The sequence below is a fragment of the Lepisma saccharinum genome, chromosome 16 (genome assembly GCF_977018435.1).
Source record: "Lepisma saccharinum chromosome 16, izLepSacc3.1, whole genome shotgun sequence".
NCBI lineage: Eukaryota > Metazoa > Arthropoda > Insecta > Zygentoma > Lepismatidae > Lepisma > Lepisma saccharinum.
In genome coordinates, this window is record NC_139244.1 from 40,689,831 (window position 1) to 40,705,928 (window position 16,098).

The 16,098-nt window shown below is 40.4% G+C and overlaps 1 protein-coding gene across 1 annotated transcript in view; it reads right to left on the bottom strand.

The window, feature by feature from the left end:
• The window catches only part of LOC146000417 (uncharacterized), a 183,863-nt gene that overhangs the window by 101,109 nt on the left and 66,656 nt on the right, over nucleotides 1-16,098 (bottom strand). The window contains exon 5 of the mRNA XM_083138020.1: nucleotides 13,841-13,978. Within this exon, the coding sequence (XP_082994146.1) occupies nucleotides 13,841-13,978 (138 nt within the window). The remainder of the gene's footprint in view (nucleotides 1-13,840; nucleotides 13,979-16,098) is intronic.

Genomic DNA, 16,098 nt, shown 5'->3' on the forward strand with positions numbered 1-16,098 from the left:
CCAAATTATAACTTTTTTTTTGTGAGAACACGAAAGTCCATTAGCAAGGGATTTTTTTAGGGGGAAGGTGACTTTACTCAAAGTTTTTAGGTAAATATTGTGTAAATTCTATCTGGTGGTGGATTATCAACCAGTCACGCAAATGAATGACTTTTTAGCTGTCGATCATAAATAAGTTCAATGAACGTTCATTGTCAGTTTGAGATATTTCTGAGGGTCAATGGTAAAAAATACTTGATAGAAATAGTGCTATTTTTAAACATTTTGGACGTCCGTTCAACTTAATTTCGAATTTGGCTCCTTTCATGATTTGTAAGTAAGGGGATAAAATATATTTACTTAATACTTTACTGCGTTATTTTATCACCAATTACATATATATATATATATATATATATATATATATATATATATATATATATATATATTACAGTCAGACCCAAAGAAGTCACAACATAAGATAGTTCTGTGTCATCATATACAAAAATACTTTTAGGCATAGGTCTTATGTAAAATAAAATACATTAATTATATGTTGTTTTTTCTTTTCCAAAGACATTATTTAGTTGAATAATATGACAGACTTACTATTGATAATGACCATACAAAACATACCATAGAAATTTCATTCACTTTCAACTTTCTGGGGTCGGCCACCGTGGGGGAGTGGTTAGCACATCGCGCTACGACGCCAGGGGTCCCGGGTTCGAATTCCGGCTTGGCCGCGGATGTTTGTGAGTGTCCATTCATCAATTTCATCATATCATCACTTATTCCCTTCTTCGCAAATTGGCTAAAAGTGGCACAAAAAGCGAAGTAAAATAAAGCAAATCAATCAACTTTCTGGATATACGACAAATAACACTATTTCTGTATAAGGAATTTTAGGCGTGCTCAGATCCTCCGATTATGGGGAGCAAGGGCCTTGATAAGAGTTCAGCTGACGAAATAAAGCCTTCATTCCATCTCACTGTTTTTATTACATTGATGGGAACAAAACAGGGTCGTGTGCGTCCCGACGCATCTAAAATCACTTTATTAGATGAATTTCAACTTCAGTGGCACCATTGTTCTCTGCTGGCGCTTTATTTTCCATCTCTGCCGTTCAAAGACTATTGTACGTATAAACGTGGTTTAGTACCGCAAATTCAAAAGAACTACACATAATTTATTCATGTGCAATATATGGGCAATTTATTTTGCAGACACATACAGATAATACAACTAAAGAATAAAATATGTGGAGGTGTTAATAAGAAATTTGTAAGTGGGAGAGTCCAATTACATAGGAAGTAATACACTACCCTTTCCTTACGTAGTTACTTGGAACTTTCGTAGGTTTGAAAATAGTATTTACTTTTATTTCTATAAAAGCATAATGTTGTTTAAGAACTGTTATTAGATTCTTCTGCACTAAATTTCTAAGTGAGGCTATTAAGGGGCAACTTCTCCCTTCCCCCCCATTTACTCACCGTATGCAAAGAGTGTGAACACTTTTTTGCTGAAATGGGAAAGTGAACCACAGCAAGAAACTAATAATATACGTCTGTTTTTATGAACAGCTGCAGAATTACCTACAAACTTGTTGAAATTCACACAGTTTTGCTAGCTTGTACTCATTGGACGAAATACATACAGCCAGGGACGGAGCTACAAGGAGGTCAGGAGGGATGAAACCCCAACAACATATCTAAGCTCCCTGTAGCCCCCAGATTTTTATAGTACGGTAGACGCCTTTCGATCGAAAATTAAAGAAGTAGAAGATATCTTACGTAATATTTTCCATTATAAAACTTCCCTTAGGGCAAGGCCATTGCTATGTTCAAGTACATTTCCTGCTTTTATAAGATCGCAAGATTATTGCAACGTGTTGTACGTCAAATCGTGGTTGGAGGTGGCAGCTGCAGATCTGCATGGATCAACAACGGACATTGATTATTTAATACGTACTAAGTAATTGTAAAATCACAAGTCTCCAAACTTGCCAAAAAAATTTACAGATACTCTGCTGCCTATCTGGTAGGTGGATGTGTTCAGAGGCTGTGGGATTGCTGTTTGGTTGTTGGAGGGTCAAACGATGATAATACGATGCCTACGAAGTTAAATGATAACAATTATTATCCTATGTAAATCATGTCACTATTTTTGGAGCGAGTGTTAAAAATTAATTTTTATAAGTTGGAGGATGTTACCAATTGTATTGTGAAGGTAACACTGAGAGAACAAACATATTTTCAGTGCAAATTCACCTACACTAGGAGACAAAAGCATTGACTATCAATATCATTGACATAAATCAATGGATACAGTTGCAGCTCTCGCACTGGGCAGATGTGATTAGTAGTGAAAATAACTACCAATAGTTTTATATATGTTTCACATCTGATTCTTTTCCATGGAATAGAAATTGGCCACTCGGCATAAATTATTTTCCAACGTCATAAATAATAATTTATTAACATGAAGACCTAGGCTTACAAGGAATAAAACTGCCCAAGCTTGCTGATTTTTGCACTAAATTGCAATGTTTAGTTGCACAGAGGCTAATCGGGACAAAACCTACAGCCTATAGTGGAATCCGAGCCACTTAATTAAATGTCCCTAACCGTGGATCGAACTCGTGACCCGTCGATTACAAAGCATCATTATTACCGCTAACCGAGGCGGGAAGGTTCACTTACAATCTTTCTAATTATTAACATTTAAGAGTTAGTTAGTTTCTTTAGTCTTTTAATTCCTTAATGTCGTATTTTTGCCTCTCGGATGTTTTCAATAACGATGTAACGATGAAAGGATTGAGAAAACATCGCTGACAATTATGTTCATTGCAAATACTCGAATGACAAACTACAATCAGAAAAGCTGCCCCCCGTGGCGGAGTGATTCAGTTCTTTTTCACATGCATGCTCGGATCCGGAGAGATAGTTCGCCACTATGAATAAGAGGAGTGTACAGTTAACAGAATCAAGCATATCTGGAAACTAGTAAGCTGCGCGAAATCTGACATACGTGTATTTCAGGATAACTATGATAGATATGAACAAGAAATTGTATTAGCCTTATCTGCGGATGTTTGAAAAGTCCTGTAGTAAATTCACAAATTCGTCGTTCCGGTTCAATATGAGTAATATGCATTGGCTGTAAATAGTTTTAATTGTATCAAAAATGCTAAAAGTACACATTTTACTAACTACACGACTTTCCCAATGATCCCAAATGGCTAACTTGGATTGATATTCATGTGCATTAGCACTGGCCTCCGTGGTGAAGTGGTTAGCACATCCGGGAGTTCGAATCCCGGCATGGATGCTCTTTGTGAGTGTCCGTTCATCAGTTTCATCATACAATTCATCCTCAGGCGGAGCACAAAGCATGACGCCTTAGGTTGTAAGACACGTTTTTATTACGTTAAGAAAAGAAAGAACATCAAAATCATCTCACTTAGGATAATTCACCAACTGCAGAAAACACAATAGATGTCTTCCGCCTGTTCTGCACATGTGTCGCAACAGGGTGAATAGCTATGCACTAGTACAAAACATCGTCATTATTTCCCTAGTTTACAGCACCATACAGGAGAGATATCCTGCTACTCGATGTTATAAACTATTCCATATATGTTGGTCAGAGGCGTGCGCACGGGCGGGGGGGGGTTGATTGCCCCCTAATCACGGACGTTCGCAGATTTTTCCACAAAGGGACAAGAAAGGTATTTTTTCATTGGGCATATTACCCCGATACTAGTACTGTCCTCTCAAAAAACACCACTTGAATTTGAAATTATCGCATTCCTGCGTCCCCATTACATAATAATTAATGTAAATTACTATGACTGAAATCTAATTATACTTGTGAAATATATATTTTTAGGTTGACCTTCATTTTCAAGGTGTGGTCATCCTTGCCCCCCTTCCAGACGTTCCATGCCCCTATATTATTATACTTTCACCTAGAAATTTAGTGGAGAGCAATATTGTCGATGTTATTAAACAATATTATACTCTAAAAGGAAATGGCGCAACCACAATGGGACAGGGGGCATTGCTTATGCCTTTTTCCAACCTTGGACCGAAATCATTGAATTAAAAGAAAGCAAGACTAGCAGAATCTACACTGGTGTGCAAAACCTAAGGACGAGATAGATAAAGTAACATAAATTATTTCGTAGTCGGTGCAAATGAATGAAAGCCCGGCAGCATGTTGCCAGAGTTTGACTACACTTGCACAGGGACCAAGAAGTTGCATGGCATGACGCCAGCGTGAACATTGCGCCGAATGGGTCAGCTCCAACAACACGAAGCAGTTGAATGAATGGGACGAGACAGTGTGTGTCAGTCAGAGGGATGTTAAGGTGCATTGTGGTGGTGTTATTCACAACAACATGGCCCGGAGACAACATTTGGATGCGTTCACACGGGGAAGAATCATCGGGAATCTGGAAGAAGGACGAAGTGTGACGAGTGTGGCCCAGGAGTTTGGGATTGCCCACAGTATTGTTTCACGTGCATGGAGAGCGTTCCGAACCACAGGCACTGCTGTGCAAAGAAGAGGTAGTGGTCGACCACGGTCAACTACAGCAGCGGACGACCGCTACATTGAGCAACAGGCACGCAGGGACCAACGTCAAACAGCGGGTGGAATTGCAAACACATTTAACAAGACCGCGATTCGTCCAATCTCACGATCCACAGTGACACGTCGACTGCATGGGTGTGGTCTCTTTGCCCGACGGCCATTACGTTGTGTTCCGTTGACACCCGCGCATCGGCGGCACCGTTTGCGGTGGTGCCAAGAACATCAGGACTGGACTGAGGAGGAGTGGGGTCGCGTTCTCTTTTCAGACGAGAGCAGATTCAGTTCGAGTAGTGATTCTGGACGTACACTCGTCTGGCGAGAGGTGGGAACACGCAATGAACCTAGGAACATTGTCGAGCATGATCGTTTTGGTGGTGCAGGTGTTCTTGTGTGGGGAGGCATAATGTTGCATGCACGTACCGACCTCCAAATCATCTTTATGGATGATAATGCGCGATCGCATAGAACAGCGCAAGTGGCGGAGCTCTTGGAACGAGAGGATATTCGGCGTATGGACTGGCCTGCCCGTTCCCCCGACTTGAATCCCATCGAGCACGTGTGGGATGCAATGGGGAGACGTCTTGCAGCACGTCCTAATGCACCAACAACCATCCAACAGTAGACAACAACGCTGGTGGAGGCATGGACTACTATACCACAAGAACTCATTACCAACCTTGTGAGCAGCATGGGAGCACGTTGCAGAGCATGCATTGCTGTCCGTGGTGATCACACACCCTTCCTTCTAAGGACCATTTCATTACTTCTCTAATGTCACGGGGCCATCATGAGTCGCAGTGCCTTCCGTGTAATTTCCGGTCTATGCGTAAAAATGTCATTTTCTGTTCTGATCATCACGTGTTTTCCTCTGTTCTTTCCTGTATCATACTGTAACATTACTTTGTATGTATGGTTCAAGTTTCACCGATCTATGCCGCTTGTAACTGACACAGCATGCGAAACTTACTTTCGTCCTTAGGTTTTGCACACCAGTGTACTAGTAGCAGGACAAAAGGATACTCAAGACGGAATTAGTTTTCACGTCCATCTTCATGATTTCTTCCAGACGGCCAGGATCACTTGCAGGGGGTTACAGAGGGACAATTGTCCCCTCGACTTTAAATTTTATACAAATAAAAATACATTTCTTAAAATTTTCTTTCTCGCTTCGCTCGGGGTACCTGCTTTTCTTGCAGTCTTGTCAACTTCCGAGCCGTAGCTAGGAAGTAGCGGGAGTTGGCACTGGGCGCCGAACAATCTGATTGAGAAAAATTGTAAAAAAGAATGCCATGCCGTCCCATGATTTTTTTTTTTGCGCCCTATTAAATCAATACTGTTTTCAACTTTCAAAAATTTGGATCGAAAAATTTTCTTGCTCGCTTCGCTCGCAGTTTCTTTTCTCCAATACATTGTAAATTACCAGAAAGAAAGTAAGAACGAATAAGTAATTCAGACAGTTGCTGCTATAACAGTTTGGTTTGGAGGAAAACGAGCGCTCACATTTCAGATACAATCTATATAATTTTTGCTGTTGGTTTGTTAAGGGGCGGATGAATAGATTACGTAATGTATTTAAATAATATGTTAATACCTAGGTGTGTATATATATATATATAATATACACACTCGCGCGCGCGAACACACACACACATATATATATCACATCAATGCAAAAAACTAAAACAGTGAGATAAAATGAGGTTTTTCTTTGCCGATCTGACTTAATTTTCAAGGTTTTTGCTCCCCCCCTTATCAGAGGGTCTGCGCACGCCTATGATGTTGGTACCTTCTTCTAATAATAAAAACAAGTTAAAATAACAGTAATATTAAATTAATAATATTAAAATATTAATTAATATTGTTATCACATGAATGGGAAAAGATGGCATAAGAATAGGAATATAACAGCACGTATTCATTATCTAGCTCATGAATAGTTAAGATCGCTTCAATTTGTATAAAAACAACTGACCTGGCAAGGTGATTGTGAAACAGATAAGGAATTGAATATTTATTGAATAACGAAAAAGGATGTTAGATCCATTTGACGAAAAGTAAAGCTCTTAATTTAATATTTAAGCATATTACTTAGGTAGTGGTGTGTATAAATCTTCTTTGATACAGTCATCCAAAGTTGTATGACCCCAATGTAATCCTTCCCTTACAATAAGTTTGACGGAAATACACCTATCTCGATTATACGACAGATGCTAAACAAAACAAGCATATTTACATAATTTAATTTTAGTAAGTCTCTCGTGGAAGATTCGGACTCCCTGGACACCCCGCCTCCCCTAAATAGTCCTTGGCTCTATTACATGTAAGTTGTATTGCGATGTTCGTCAATTTTTTTTTTTCTTTCAGACACTCGGAACATGTGTTGTCCTGTCACAGAAACCATCTCGGCTCGGAGTTATAAACGTGCGGGCTCAAAAGAAAGGTCTGTTATGGTCAGAGCCTGACCTTCCAGACCGGGGGGGGGGGTGAGTAGCGGACAGGGAACCTTGTCTTCTGTTTCTTTCGACAAAGCAACCCTCCCACCAGTAAAGTCTCAAACGGTCTACCATGCAATGGATTTGCGTTCGAAGGGGGAAATGGAATCAATATTGGCAAGACTAGGAAGAAAATTTGACATCTGTCCGGTGCGTTTTTCGAGTGACGCTGATACGGGCTCTTAAACTGCTTGGCTGCAAGAGGACGTGTGTATGAAGAATGGAATAAATTACGCTCATTGCTCCTTAACGATATTTAATAGAATCGCACAAGTGAGGGGGGGGGAGATCACGCACGAGCCAGCAAGATATCTAAACACTGAGAATGATAAAACCCAAAGTGTCACCACTGTACCTGATTTCCTTTGCGGTTCCTCGGCTGAGTCACGACTTGGCGCTCTATCGGTCCATTGAAGGTGTCCTCAGTGGGTTCGCCCAAACCTTTTAAATGGACCGACTTAACACTGTCACTCGCAACACACTTCGCGCTTCGCTCCCTCGATCCAGACTCTTCCGGCGACCTCTCGTCACCCGGGGACTGCTGGCGTTTTTGATTACACAGCATTTTATTTCCGGCTCGTGACACTTTTGGACATTAATTGGCACGTAATCTGGACATCATACTTTGATTTAGACTTTTTTTTTGTACGTACTTTGGATATTGTATGAACACGAAAGGTACAATTTTTGATCTCATCTGGATTTTATTTCGATATGAAAGGATGCATGCAACAGTCAACCACCAATGTTTGTTGTTAATTTTCTTGCTCCCCCTTAAAATAGGCACTAGTCAAGTTGGATAGTTCAATGAACTAACCGATCTGTAACTACGCTCTGCTAATGAGCTAACAGAACTCTGAGTACGTGCGTCAGCTTTTCTCCACCACATATATCTCTTCATTATACAGGGTGGCCCGTAAGTCACTACCCATTCACATATTTTATGTGTTCAGTGTATTTGTGTGCTGTCCTTCATCCTCGCTGCATAATATTATGCGACGCCAGTGAGACATTTTTCGCAACATAGCAGGGGTAATTATTCCAAATGCAGCTGTAACAGCTGCCCTCAACTCATCATTGGAATTATAACGTTGTTTCGACACAATGTTCTTCATGTATCCCCAAAGAGAGCCATTTCATAGCCGCCGGGATATTTTAGAACCACGACCTACCATTTGTTAGGAAAAGTGTCATTGAGATATTCACGCACATATGGGCATAATGAGCCGGAGCCCCATCTTGTTGAAACCAAACCTTATCTCTGATTCCAACTTCATCGAGTTTCTGTATAAACCATTGTTGTAACATATTGAGCTATACGATATGGTTTACTGGCCCATGAACATGGCATCTCATAATATTATGCGGAACAGCACATATAAAACTCTATACACTAGATACATAAGATATATGAATGGGTAGTGACTTACGGGCCACCCTGTATAGTCATGAAATAGAAGGGTTGGTCATGGGAGATTCACTTTTATTCACTGCATTACATTTTCTTCTCATCCTTGTAGCTTAATGTTCACACATCTTTCGAAGGGTATTAAAACACAATTTTTCATTATATCCAGTGTATCTGTATGCTGAAATATACCATTATTTGTGTTACGAAAACTTAAATTTCTTTTATACATTTTGTGAGTTCCATGTAGCGACTGCAGGTAATATCAACATCATAATGTATCCACATTTCACTTCATAACACTGTATTTCGGTTTTTATTTCATTTTGTCATTATTGTTTATGTCTAATGAGTATCTCTATTGTTATATTAAATGGGTGTGTCTATTGTTATATTTTTTAAAAATGTACCCACCAACGCTAAGTACCACATAATTACTTCAAGCTTGAAATCGTAAGCTTTCCGCAAGCATGTGTGCTATCTGTATTCCTTTGAGATTTGTGATGCTATAAGCGAGCATTGGCCCGATTCTTGTATACAGTGTATTGTAGCGTTTCTGATTAAAAGATTTTTAAAAGTTTCAATCGCTGATAGTAGCAAATAACAAGACGCTCACCAACAAGGAAAACAGTCACAAGCTTCACTCAGGCCTCAGGCGTAAAACACACGAACTGAAAATGATGTGTATAGCTGCTGTCTATGCTAAATATATATAAGGAACGGGTTTTCCCGGTTGAGCTAAGTAGGATTTACTCGATTTTAGTCTCGATGTGTATTGTAGCGTTTAGTAAGACTAAATCGAAATTTTCTGATTCTAAGAAGAAAAATATTAAATCACTAAACATAAGAAGTAAATAAGTTTAGAAACGCTAATGCTTCAATGCAATTATTGTTTCAATTGCAAGATAAAGTATAAAGAAAGTATACACAACGGGAATACTATAACAATTTTCTAGGGGTGTGTGGGACAGAATTGTTTGGTTCGGGACGGGAAAAATTCGCAGTTCCGGAAATTTTCGGGATAAGAAATGTACAAAATTTCCCGAAGTTCTGGAAATCTCGAATTCTACACGTCATTTTCACTTTAAGTGATTTTTTTCGTATTTCTGGTACAAAAACGAACTATTTTCGATAACTTCCATTCGGTATTTCCCGACTTCTCGGGATCCCGAAAACTCGGGAATTTATTTCCCGAAATCGGGATTGGGACGGGAAATTTTTTTACCGATCCCGGTCCCGACTTTTCGGGATCCCGCACACCCCTACCATTTTCTAATATTCGAAACATATCCTATTTATGTTCATTGTTGGATAACAAGTTCTGGATCAGTTCTAGACATGTATTAGATATCCAGAATTGTATGTATTTTCAATATCCAGTTTTGGACAAGATCTAGATATGTTTTGGATATTCAGAATTGGATGGGTTTTGGATATTTAGTTTTGGAAGAAATCTGGAGACGTATTGAATATTCGGAATTAGACAATGTTTCTTACAACCAGTTCTACACACGTTTAGGCTGTGTATTAAATATCATGAATTGGTCGAGTTTTAGATGTCCAGTTCTGGATATCCTAAGACCTCCAATGGATATCCAGAATTGGATATCCAGAAATGGATATCTAATGGACATTCAATGGATATCCATAATATCCATGGATCTGATCTGGACATTGTGGATAACCAATGGATATCCCTGGGAGATTTGTGCTGCATGGGAAGTGGTTTTCGCCTATTCTCTAGCATTGTTTTTCTCCTATCGCAAGGGGTAGCTTTGAGGATTGTGACAGCAGTTATGAAACAAAATTGTTATGTTTATCGTACATCCATGTAAAGATGAAATTTCAGAGAATACGACGATATATTACTCATACGTTACAGAGCAAAACGTAAAGAATAACTGGAATAAGAAAATCACCCAATTGTAAAGAAAATCCAGCCTTTGTGCTTCCGAACACAGCCGAAGTTCAACCGAGCTCAACTCGTAGCAAATGAAAGTGACCCTGCCGATGGGAATGATGGGAGGCAGAAGTCTCACGTGACTGCATAGGCGCAGCCTACTGGCTGCAATTTCGGATCGGGCTCCGGGTAGGAGCATTCGCTTTATTCGATTTCTTACTCCAGTTATTCTTTATCTTCTGCTTGATTAATTTGCTTTATTTTACTTCGCTTTTTGTGCCACTTTTTGGCTAATTTGCGAAGATAGGGATGAGCGATGACATGATGAAATTAATGAATGGACACTCACAAACATCCATGCCAAGGCCGAGATTCGAACCCGGGACCCCTGGTGTCGTAGCGCGATGTGCTAACCACTCCGCCACGGGGGGCCGCTTTATCCTCTGCAATGTATGTGTAATATATAAACGTATTATCGGAAATCTCAACTTTACATTCATGGACGATACACATCACGATTTGGTTTCATAACTGATGTCATAATCCTTAAAGCTACCCCTTACGATGAAAAATGCAATGCTAAATAATAGGCCAAAACCACGTGTTATCTTTGTTTGGACTCAATCGTGCTCAATGACGTCACACTAAGGTACATGTAGATTATAAAACTTTGAACTTCCTGCACGAATTTGATCTAGTAGATTGCATATACACCGATGAGCCATTACATTATGACCACCTACCTAATACTGTATAGGATCACTTTTAGCCCGCAGAACAGCGGCCACTCGGCGAGTCATAAATTCAACGGTGGCGAAAGATATTCTGGGGTATCTCATGCCACAAGTGAAACAGCAGATCCTCTAGTTGGCATACAGTGCGAGGTGGTGATGTAGCACGAAACTGCTTCTCCAAGTCGAACCACAAATGTTCAATGAGGTTCATATCGAAGCTGATTTGGGGTCACGTATTAAAGAAAATTCACTGTCTCGTTCCTCGAATTAGTCCCTCACAATCCCGGCAGTATGGCCTGGTGCATTGTCTTGTTGGAAGTGGCCGTCACCAACAGGGAACACTGTTGACATGAACGGATGGACTTGGTTCCCAGTAACGTCTAGATACCGGAGAGCCATCAGGGATTGGTGTACCGGAATAATGGGCCCCAGTATGTCCCATGAAAACATCGCCCAGACCATCATACCTCCTCCACCGGCCTGTTTCCGCCCAACCATGCAATCACGTGACATAGCCTTCGATGAAAATCGGCATACACGCGCTCGGCTGTCGATGTGATGAACCAGGAATCAGGATCCATCCGACCAGGCGACCATTTTCCAATCATCCACAGTCCAGTGTCGATGGTTTTGTGCCCACCTCATGCGCTGCTTTAGGTGAAGTGCAGTCAGCATTGGGGCACGACTGGGTCTTCGATTCGGCAGTCACATGCGCAGAGGTGTTTGATGAACCGTGTGCTGTGAAGCATTGTCCTGGTCATTACTGTGGGCGATTTCTTGCATTGTGGCCCTGCGGTCGCTCAGAACAATGCTCGACAGCTTCGGCTGGCCTTTGGCATCAATGAGCCGCTGTCCACACACGGATGGACGACCAGTCGTTATTTACCCATCGTTGCACCACTTTCGATACCTGCTCACAACAGCAGCACGAGAGCAGCTAACGGGTTGTTCCGTTTCAGACATGCTGGTACCAAGGTGCCGTGCCGTTTCAGAGATGCTGGTACCAAGGCGCCGTGCCATCACAATTTGACTTCTATCAAACTCGAAGAGATTAGCCGCTTTTCCCATTCTGACGCCGGAGACACTACTAACAGCGAGCCTGTCCATTATATATCATGCTGCTATCGTGTTACGTGTTACTCTCCAAGCTCCAGGCGCGCTAATGTTCCCGGATCGGGGTGGTCATAATGTAATGGCTCATCGATGTAGGTGGGCCCATAAAGGGCAGTGAACAGTCATTGGTTTGCGAGAAATAACGTCAACTAAATTAGAAAAATAATGAACTCGTCTCGTGCAATTCAATGCAGATGCTATTTGCAGCGAATGTAATAATATGTCAACAATGGACAGTGCTTACATGCGTAATTATTAGCACACACTAATTTGGCACAAATGGAGCAGCAGCTCAATAGTTGTTCACTGGTTCGGCTAGGTAATTTGCATTATGTGTTCGCATATATAAACAAGTCGAATGCGGATATTGTGCAAACGCTACTCCATTGGTTACAAATCAAACAATGGCAATTTGATATATTACAATCCTTAGAAATCCTTGAAAAAGTTGACTAATACAGTGAATTTGAAGATGGTGCGTTTTATGTATGTGTACCATTATTTTTTGTATTTGTATCTGTGATGATTTCTGAGCAATAACTCGTATATCAAATCGGTTATTGATTAGGAGACACAAACAGAAGGGTTAATCAAGAATACAGGGTGATTCATAAGTTCGTGACACATTTAGAAATTTACTGCAGATAAACGATACAACAGACAGTGCTAATTCTGATGCCGATAGAACGAAAAACTATCCAAGTTTTTTGTACACACATCACATATGCTCTATGTGTCCACCTTTGCTGATGCGACAAATATCTAACAGATTCTGCATTTCGCACCACGCGCGTCTTAGCATATCACGGACGATCAGTTCCACAGCCGCAGTAATATGGTTGAAAAGTTCATGGAGATTAGCACAAAGACAGTATTATTTAAGAATCCCCAGAGGAAGAAGTCACACTGGACAAGATTCTTGAGTATTCCAACACACTAAACGCCATTTTACGTTTACTTAGCGTCATATTGCTATTTATGCTACTACTGCCTCCTAGCGGCAAACTTTGGTTTCCTACAAAAACTTGGAGAGTTTGTAGTTTGATAGGGATCAGATCCGTTGCATAGTTTGTCTATGGTGAATTTGTAAAATGTTTCATGAATCACGATGTATTTATAAGAATCGAATTTGATACAGTGGGTTTCCGGTTCGTCGAATAGTAAATTTAAAACTTTATTTTTTTCCTAAAAACTCGATGGTTAATATTTTATTGTTAGCTCCCATAAATAGTAAGGAGAAGGTATTTTCTTTTTGTTTTTATATTTCTAGCAGTTTCTGAGTAATTGGCAAGTGCCAATTGGATTTGATTGATGATTACAATTAGATATGCATATTTCATCAAGTTGACAATTCGCACTTCTTTCAACTCACTCAATTTTATGTAGCGTGAATAGTTTATATTTAAATATCAACATTGAAAATTAAATAAAGTTGACTTTGGATAATTTGTTTCAATAAGTAGCCACGTCTGCTGACAAAGGTGGAAATTTGATACATTAAAATAATATACGGTACTTTTCAAAATAATAAAAATGCATAAAATACAAAGAAAGCACATGTTATTTGATTCATGAGTGTGTTTAAGCATTAATAAACATTCAAATGGAGGCATCTTACCCATCGTCGCTCCATACATGTGGTACCAGAAGACAAAGCAAGCGTCTTGACTCAGATCACCCCTGTACACTGGAGAGAAGAGTCTGGCTGTGTCGTTCTCCAGTCGAGGGCTGGACGACTCGATGTACATGTAGTGACCTGGAAGAGACCATTATGCAGAATTTAATGCAAGTGTGTTTTCATGTTAATGCACTGTTTGTATATCTACTTGTTCCATACTCAGTAGTGAACCAAGAGAAGTTAACAGGGACCGGCTATATTAGACATATTTTACCATATTTTCCAATAGTCTGTATGTTTAGAAAAATTGGGAGAAAGAAGGGAGGCATGACTCTCCACCGTCACCCTCTACTTACACCATAGTTTGGTTGCTTGCTGTTACCGTTTATTCATACAATTAGGATAACAATGGGTGAAAGGTAAGAGAAAAGATGCAACAATTGGATGGAAGCATTTGAATTGGAGTCCAGAGCTGTTCATTATAAGGCCGTGTCCGGATTGGCAAGCGCTCCGCTCCGCCCCGTTCTGTCCCGTTGCTTTGGTGTGCCGTCGAAGTCCGAATCTACATGTCCCGTATGGTTGCCACTTTTCCAGCTTGCATGTCACCCACAACGCTCTGGGCCGCAGGCGCACATCATATAAGCAGAAGGCAAACGCCAACAAAAGATCACAATGATTTCCACCTATTTACTACTCGTATTTAAAATACGGCATGTCATGTCTTCTTTTACACTTTTTCTACATGCAGTGTTATCGATAAAATGTCCAAGTAGCATCAAGTTTTACATGTTTATTCATTAAACGTTGCCTCTGCAAAGTGAAAGTTGCAATATAGCTGCCAAGCTCAGGGTCACAGCGAGATGAAGCGTGCACCTGTTGTGCCCTGCACCTATGCCGCCAATTCTGACAACGGCGGTTGTCCAAAGGGTGGAACGGTGCTCTAGGCGACATCGCTCCCTCACCCTCAACCCCCCAAGTCTTCCAGAGAGTGAGGGTGACGTCTGCCCTCATGAGGGTCGCTCACTGGTTGGTGACCACTTCTGCGATGTGTCTGGGTATTCCAGGAAAAATAAACGTAAAGTTTCGTACACAATTTGTCCTTTTGCCAAGCCTCTGGCTGTTCCAAGTTCAACAACTAAAACTTTGATTTTTGTTATTTACCGTTCCTATTCTTCCACTTCTGATTAATCGCGACGATGAGGATGCGTGATGAACTCACATTCGAACCCGGGACCATTCACGTCGTAGCGCGCTGTGCTAACCACTCCTGCAAGGAGGTCCGTTAAGAACTGAACGAAGCTAATGGAGAGATATCAGCGTCGCTAGACAAATGTGGTTCAGAATTCTACGATAAGGATTTTCTTCGTTATTTTTAGCATCCACAAGACCCGCCCTCACCTTGCGACTCACCTTCATAAATCCACCGGAGGTTGAGTGTCTGGGTAAGGAAGGTCTGCCCTCATGAGGGTCGCCCTCTAAGTGTGTATCACAACTACTAGTATTTGCTGAGAGAGTGAAGAAAGTCGCAGAAAATTACCAGTCATGGTTTGAAGTTGCGATCTCTTATCACCTGAACCCGAAAATTTTGGTATAAGCATTAATACAAAAGCAAATCATAACCTGATCTTAATAGAAAATGGGCGCAACATATTTCGATCTAGAGTTGTTTCTCACTAATCGAAGTTTTCTTCTTTTAAAGACTGTTATTGTACGTTCTTGATTTGATTCTCTAATATGGAAATTTGAAAGAAAATCAACAATCTATTCGAGATATCAGAATGTGCGTCGGGATGGGAGCTAATAGGTCCATGGACCCCCTACCCCCACCCCATGGAAATTGCAATCGTTCATTTCAAGTTACAAAAAATCAGAATGCTTGTTATTTTTATTATTTACTTGCTGATTACCCGGCGTTCCCGCGTGTTTAATTAATTCTTACTATAGCGTAAAATGTAACTAATTTTATTTACAGGTATTTAAAAGTATAAGTACAGTATACAAATTATAAAATTATATCTTTTACATATTCGCTATAATATAAATTTAACAACAATTTATGAACAACATTTTTTAGTTCCACCTTCAACAGCAAGAATACATAAATTGAACGGCATTGGTAGTGTCGCTATTCATCTTAGCGACCCCGAAAACTATGGATTCCACACTAATATCGGTCGTTTTACATGTCACCCCCTTCCCACCCCACCCCTAGGGGTACTAAAGGTGTCTTTGAGTTGAACTGCATTGGAAGTGTTACT